At 41.9% G+C, this 8,113-nt stretch overlaps 1 protein-coding gene across 2 annotated transcripts in view; it reads right to left on the minus strand.

The window, feature by feature from the left end:
- Positions 1-1,658: 1,658 nt before the first annotated feature.
- ADGRG2 (adhesion G protein-coupled receptor G2) overlaps positions 1,659-8,113 on the minus strand; it is a 114,423-nt gene continuing 107,968 nt past the window's right edge. For both annotated transcript variants that reach the window (XM_027775477.1, XM_027775476.1), the window contains exons 26-27: positions 6,496-6,648; positions 1,659-3,365 (exon numbers count right to left, since the gene is read on the minus strand). In XM_027775477.1, coding sequence (XP_027631278.1) covers positions 3,181-3,365; positions 6,496-6,648 — 338 coding nt within the window. In that variant the 3' untranslated portion in view covers positions 1,659-3,180. The remainder of the gene's footprint in view (positions 3,366-6,495; positions 6,649-8,113) is intronic.

The raw sequence follows: 8,113 nt of genomic DNA on the forward strand, positions 1-8,113 counted from the left end.
TGGTGAGCGCACACATCCTATAACAAAAAGCTCTCCAAAAAAAAAAAAATGCTGTTATGGAGACAAAATGATATCGAACAAGTCTACTTGGTGAATTAGTCATTCAGTGAATTAGATTTTCATTGAAATGACCTTCAGCAAATTGACCTGCCTCGTAGGTGACCTCATTAGACACAACCCACTTCCAAATGAAGCTGTTTTACCATTTTTATAAGAAAATCATGACGCTGCTCATTGAAGTCGACAGAATTTGATGATTGCAGTGTGTTTTAGAAAAAATCCTCTCCAATGTTCTGAGGAATTACTTCTTCAAATACTGTCCCCTTAAGATACAGTCTCAGGGGAACCAGCAGTTAGCGTAATGGCTATGTCGCTGGACTCCCACGTAGTCGACCGCGGTTCGTGTCCCGGACCCGGTGGCTTAAAACTCACGCCAGGCGCGTGTGCGTGCGTGCCCAAGATCCCAAGAGGAGAATGGAGGAGAAGGGATTGCGGCGTGACCATCCCCCCTGGGGGGTGATTTCTCGCTTTCTGTCTCTATGTCTCTCTCTGTCTGTCTGGCGAGCGCACGCGCCCTACAGTGAAAATCTCTCAAAAAAAAAAAAAAAGATACAGTCTCAGAAACAATTTTAAACCCAAAGGATGATGCTTTTCAGAAACATTCTGTCTCTGTCCTATTCTGTATCTACCATAAAAAAAATATTTAAAAAAAACCAACAAACAAAACAAAACCAAGAATTTGACTTAATGACCACAGCCCAGACACAAAATATAATAGAAAAAAAACAAGGGGGAAAGGATCACATTGGCCATTGCACATCCATTTCTGTACACTTGGTTACAAAATCTGCTCAGGAGCTTGGTTTCTGAGGTCTCACCCCCCAAATGTAGAGTCTTTTACCACCTTCTTCATCAGTTTAGTACTTGGCATCTTTATGGGAGCTGAGGACCTTGGAAGGAAAGACTGCTCAGACCTCCTGCAAGGGCAAGGCCAGCTTACACCATCTGGGGGCTCCCACATGCTAACTAGCAACACAGAAACTCCCAACCTTGTCCTTGTTTTCCTGAAATTTTACTGTTCCATGCTGAGGAAGCAGATACTTGCATGAGATCTGAATCTGGTCTCACACATTGTCTACAGGCCAATGGCAACGTGTGTTAAAGAAATAACCCTGAGGGGCCAGCAGGCGGCGTGGTTGTTAAGGTGCTGGGCTCCAACATGGCTGACCAGAGTTTGAGTTCCAGACATGGGTTCAAGCCTAGACCTGGAGGCTTGCTTTCTCACTTTCTTTCTTTGGTAAGCACACATGCTATAGCACATTTTTAATAATAAAAATAATAATAATTCTTTAAAAAATAAAGAAAAACAGAAAGAAGGAAAAGAAATAGCCTTGAGGGGCCAGCAGGTGGTATGGCTTTACTCTCACATGACCAACCACAGTTAAGAGTCCTGGACCTGGCAGCTTGAAAATCATGCTGGGCACATGTGTGTGTGTGCCCAAGGCAGAACAGGCCCTAACTCTAATTTCAGTCACAGCCTATCTGCCATTTCCCAAAAGATGTTACTATTGTTTTTATCTTCATCAGCCATGGCCTACCACACTGTCAGAGAAAGACATTACAAATGTTTTCTCTTTGAGAAAGTTAACCAAACTTACGGACTTAACTGCAAATTTATTTAATTGATTTTAACATTTTGTTGATTTGAACATAAATACAAGACAATTAGAGAAGAAATATTGTGAAGACAAATCAGCACTCACAGAGATGTATCATGTTATTAACTATGGTTATTCTGGGATACAACGCTCACTTAAAATATATACAAGGAAACCTTAGTAAAAGGCTTAACTAAAGGGTTTTGAAATGTTCCTAATAAGGATGTTCTTGAGGCACTGCTCAAGCAGGTGTAGATGGAAAGCAAGATAGACCCTATATAACTAGGAGCAATCGAGGTTTGATACATAGAGAAACAAGAGCATTGGAGCATCGGTCACTGTTGCCCTTGTCACTATACACATTTTACAACTTGACATGTTTTAAAAAACTAATTGTAGCTCTGGCTGGGCCAGAGTGTACCAGTCATAAAAATCAGTAACGTACCATGCAGTTGCCTTTTAAAGAACAGTAATATGATTTTTCCCCCTTATATGTACATATCTCTTGTAAAAAATACTCCTACTCTACTCCCCTCTTAGGAAAGGCTCTGGGGATCTGAGAGTGGCAGTGTATGTATCTCTTCCACATTCACACTTTTCTCCAAAGACAGACCATATGACATCCCCCTCTGTGGCCCAGGTATAATGTCTCGGTGCAGGTTTCATAATCTGATGATTAGGGATGAGGTCAGGAATGGGTATTGTTACTGGATGCCATGTCTGGCTGTACAAGCCATAGCCTGCACAAGCAAGCATGTACCCAACAGGGTGGCGGGGCTAAAATATAGCCCCTGCTCTGTTTGCCAAACCATGAGCCATGGGGCTGTGTCTGCCTGGTAGGGGTGCCTTTGTGTCATGAGCACTAACCGTGGCATTGTCTGTGTACCTTTCCCCAGTCTGGCTGGCATCACTAGTTCCTGACTTCAGTGAGGTGTCTATATTTCACATCTCATATCATCTCCAAGAGGAGCTTTAGAATAAACTGAACCAGCAAGGATTTTCTGAATGATCACGTTAGACAAGACAACACAACCACGATTCCACAAAGAAATAAATTTACACAGTAGAAAATAAATACAAAAAAAGGTATAAGATTTTCGACACGTAAGTCACTAGAATTTAGCTTATATACAACAAAGGCATGCACAACTAAACTCACCAATGAGCTCAATGAAACCCACAGTTGCTTTATATGATTTTATAAAAGCTAACCGCCTCTTTAAAGTGTGGCTGGAAATTAACTAGTTTTTCTGTTTTGAACACAAGTCTTATTCTTAGTGCGTTGATTCAAATCTTTCAAAAAGGAAGGCTAAGAAACCAAATTGCGAATGTCTACAAAACCATGGTATAATGTCTTGGTTTCCTCTTCCAATAGTAACCATTGCCCTCAATTAGCTTATGTTCGTCCAGAGGTTGCTGAGTATAAAGTAAGTTGATTTCCATACGTCTCACATTGTGTAAAAGGTAGAGTTGGACATTTCACACTGTCAAGCATCATGCTTTGGTTTGAGAAAAAAAGGAATCACATTTGCTCAATAAAGTGTAAGCTTCCTCGCTTTGAAGTCCTTCTGAGAGCCATACGGCTTTTGCCATTGCAGGAATCTTCTTTCTCGTTAAACACGTGCTGCTTTCCTGTGAAATCATGAAGGCACACGTCTCCATTCTGAACACTGAAAGAAACCCCATTCCTCTCTGTAGAAGCATTACCTAGGTAAGGAAAGACAAAGTTGGTGTCCTGAGGTAGCCACAGAGAGCGTTAAAAAAACAAAACAAAACAGAAAACTCGAACAGTATTGCATTCTTCAATAGGCACATGTAAAACATGTCTTTCAACAAATATTTATGATACATATCCATCTTTTATAAATTTTTCATTCTTCCCCTAGGGCCAGTTAAAATAAGTAAGCATAACAGACTGGAGACTGATTCAGAGGCCAGTTCTTGTTAATGAAATGGTCAAAATATGAAGCAAAGCGATGTATTTTAAAAGGCCCACTTCCTACCCCAGTTGAACACATGTGGACTTCAAGTAGTAGGATATGTATAATATAACCTAAGGTAATATTTTGGTCTCCCCAAAAGGTTAAGGTTAACAGAGACCCCCTTCCTCCATGTATCCTTCCAAGGTTCTTGGCCTTACAGACAAACTGTGGTTTGTGTTGGCCTGGGCCCTCCCCTCCACCTGGAGCAGGCCCTGAACTGTGGGGAACACAGCTGCTCAGACTAGCTAATGGGGTCCACCCTTCTGATCATTATACCACTGGGAAATGATACAGAAAACTGAATAAGAAGTCCATTTATTAGTTATATTGTCAGTAGGATACATTACCAATTGTAATGCCAGTGCTGAGCATTTTATAAGTATTTAAAGTATCTCACTGATGAGCCTAGTGGTTGGATACCATTATCCCCATTTCACAGATGATGAAACTGAAGTTTCAGAACTTAAGCATTCTTGAGGTAACTGCTCAGAAGTAAGACAGTCAATATGTGACGGTATTTCTGAATCGTGAGCGTGTGGCCCCGTGTACCACGTGAGATGGCTGCTGAAGCCTGAGGCAGCTTGCAACTGAAACATGATATGGATGCAAACTAGGTGATGGGTATGGTTAACACAGCTTCGTTGGCGACAGCTCCAACAGGGCATGTGACTGCCTGGAGCAGCTGCTCTGATGTAGGCATTTGCTTTGAGGCCATCCTGAACTAGGATAATAAAGAACATCAGCTGCTTTTCTGAAATTGACAAACCATCCTCAGTCATCTCAGCTCCTAGTGTGAGGACTGAGGCAAGGATGTTTGTCTGCCATGCCTGTTGTGTGGTATTAGACACACAGTCAATTTGGTGGCATTAAAGTGCACTCCAACCCTCACCGTCAGGCATCAAAATAGATGTGTCAAATCAGCTGTGTCAAAATGTCAACTCTGATTCCCCAAAGCATGATGATACATTGACAGGGACAGGTGAGTGAGACTTCATCTCTAAGCTCTTTCTAGAATATGGAAAAATCTGGCCTACAGATTAAGAGCCTCAAGCACCTGTTGTGATTCTAAGGCTTCTTGATCCAGTTCAATCCCTAGATTTCTCTCCTTTCAACTTGCTATCTTACACTAACTTATTAACCAACCCTAATTCCCCCACCTCTACCCTGTTTACCTACACTGAATCATTCCTGATACAGCCATTGGGCACAGAGCCCAGAGCTTTCGCTCTGGTATTGACATAAAAATCTAAGGCCATATGGCAGCTGGTTCTCATCTTTTACAGCAGTGGTTCCCAACCTAAGGCATGTTTACCCCCCAGGGAACAGCTGGTAGTGTCTGGGGACATTTTTGGTTGTCACAACTAGATGTGGGGTACCACCGACTCTAGTGGGTAGAGGCCACAGATGCTGCTAAACATCCTACTATTCCACAAGAAAGTCAATTGTGCTAGAGGATGAGCAACCTTGATTTTGAGGCATCCTATTGCAGGGATCCCCAATCTCCAGGTCACCTGTTAGAAACTGGGCCACACAGCAAGATGTGAGCGGCAGGTGGGCGAGCAAGCGAATGCAGCTTCATCTGTATTTACAGCCGCTCCCCATCGCTCTCATTACTGCCTGAGTGCAGCGTCCTGTCAGTTCAGTGGTGGCATTAGATTCTCATAGTAGCCCCTAGATGGGACCGTCTAGTTACAAGAAAATAAGCTCAGGGCTCCCACCGATTCTACGTTATGGTGAGTTGTATAATTATTTCATTATATATTACAACGTAATAATAACAGAAAGTACACAATAATGAGTTTGAATCATCCTAAAAGAATATGCCCCCACACAGTCCACCCCCACTCCTGATCCATGGAAAAATTACCTCCCATCAAACTGGTCCCTGGGGCCAGAAAGGTTGGGGATCACTGTTATATTGAATTTTTTTGTTTTAAACCAACAGTACTTCCCTTTAGGGAGATTGAAAAACTATTTCATAGATTTTTGAACTTTCTCACAAATGCCTTTGAGTTAGGCACAAAAAGAACTAATATCCTAAAACAATGAATAAAGGCAAACTTCCAATGAAAGGGCCAAGTATAGTGGCAGAATTCAGATTTTTATCAAAATGCAAAAGCTATATTAAGAAGCAAAAGAAGGTAAACAGAGAAGACAAGCTTTTATAAGTAACAAACAGCCCAGTCTTATGAAAGAAAGAGGACACAATGGACGTTTTAGGTAGGAATGTCAGGAGTGAGGAGTAAAGGAGGCATAGCAGCAACGGTCTGTTCACGTATCAGTGACATACACGCAGGGGCTTCAAAAACTTCATGGAGCAATTATAGTCAAACTATGAGTTTATTTTGGTGCAAAAACATTTTGAAATCCATGGATAGTTTTTTTATGTAATATGCCCTTTCCATGAATTTTTTCAAGATCCTGCACATGGTCACCAATACTGGCCACGACTCACCTTTGAGTATTGATGTATTTATGGGGGTCTGGGCACCGTCCCAAGGCACCACACTGTGGGGAACATGAAAAGCAAAAAACAGGAAGTTTTTTTTTTAAAGTATCGAAGATGTATATTATAGATAAAATAAAAACTGATCATCTTATTGGCTATTTTAGGTATTGCTCTCAGAAACAGCACAATACTTAAGTATCTTGGCAATACATAAACGAGGATTTGAAATGTTAAAACTTTTAGGTCAGAAGATTAATAAACTTTCTCTTATATAAGGGAACCACATTTTAATCCACTAGTCATATATGTAACTATACACTTTGCTTAGCAAAAATGCCATTAAAGGATAAAACTACTTTTAAAAATAAACACTAGCTTGAGAAATACTATATTGAGACATACATACCATTCCCGCTCGCGTGTACTGAGCAATCATTATTCACTAGCAGTGTGGTGGAGTTAGTGGAGTTACTGTTTGACTGTAAGGAATTTGAAGAGCTGGACACTCCTTGGTTTACAGTCTGCTTCTTTAAACCATTAGTAGCAGTTTTACTCCAGTCTACAGCAGAATAAGCATTACAGAAAAACAGGGCAGTATGTTGAAGCTCAAATGCAAGAGACAGATCACAGTGTACCAAGTTCTAGCAACTAATCTCTCACTTTAAGATCCTATAGAGGTGGGGCCGGCAGGTGGAGTGGTAGCTAAGGGTGCTGGATTCCCACATGGCCAACCGTGGCTCGAGTCCTGAACCTGGTGGCTTACTTTCTCTCTCCCTCCCTCTCTCTCTCATTCTCTCTCTCTCTCATCAAATTAAAATCATAATAAAGTTAAATGAAAAATTATTTTAAAAAAAGATCTTATAGAGAAGTCACATATTTTACAAGTTGGTGTGATAAATAAGTCATCATCAATTCCCATTATTAAACAAACAAACAAAAAACCTAAAACAAGTTGGTGTATATTGCTGGGCCAGTTGCAGTGCTGCAAGAGTAATGCAACCCTCAGTGATGCCAACCCCATATGGGAAGGTCCTGGGTTCATGTCCCAGGGTCTTTCTGTGCACACACACGTGTGCCTTCATCCTGGCTGGCTGAGGCTGGGGGTGGATCACAGTGTGAAGATGCTATAGGGGATGCCCCCCCCACACACACATAAATAAATGAACTTCAAAGATGTATTTTCATTTAGATTATATACATTTGTCCTTCAAATGACTGCCTGGCTAAAAGTAACCTACTTCTCCTGGAATTAAAAGTCACACTCATTTGGGGACCAGCAGTTAGCGTAATGGCTATGTCGCTGGACTCCCATGTAGTCAACCACAGTTTCAAGTCCGAGACCCGGTGGCTTAAACTCACGCTGGGCGCATGTGCGTGCATGCCCAAGATCCCAAGAAGAGAATGGAGGAGAAGGGATTGCGGTGTGGTCATCCCCCCCTGGGGGGTGATTTCCTGCTTTCTATCTCTCTGTCTCTCTCTGTCTGTCTGGCGAGTGCACACACCCTATAGCAAAAACCTCTCCAAAAAAAAAAAAAAGTCACACTCATTTGTGTCTATAAAGGTCCACTGAATTAGCTAGTAATTCCAAGTTTCACAGTGTCTTGACAAAAACACAGATCCGCGGAGCTACGGCAACCACCTGTCCTTCAATCCATGGAAATGACTGACTACACGCACTGCCGTTTTCTGAATACAGGCTCCTGTACCCCCAGACACTACAAAGGTGGAATTCATGAGTGGTATTCCTGCAAAAGGAATCTAGCTTTCAAACAGTACTACACTTCTTTTATTTTCTTAAACATGAGCTATCTGCCCTACTACCCAACTGAGCATTTTGAAAATAACTTCAAAAGAACCAAATGTAGGGACCAGGAGTTAGCGTAATGGCTATGTCACTGGACTCCCACGTAGTCGACCGCGGTTCGTGAACCAGACCTGGTGACTTAAACTCACGCCAGGCGTGTGTGTGTGTGTGTGTGTGCCCAAGATCCCGAGAGGAGAATGGAGGAGAAGGGATTGTTGTG

This window comes from Tupaia chinensis, unplaced genomic scaffold (genome assembly GCF_000334495.1).
Source record: "Tupaia chinensis unplaced genomic scaffold, TupChi_1.0 Scaffold000567_1, whole genome shotgun sequence".
In the NCBI taxonomy this organism is placed as follows: Eukaryota; Metazoa; Chordata; class Mammalia; order Scandentia; family Tupaiidae; genus Tupaia; species Tupaia belangeri.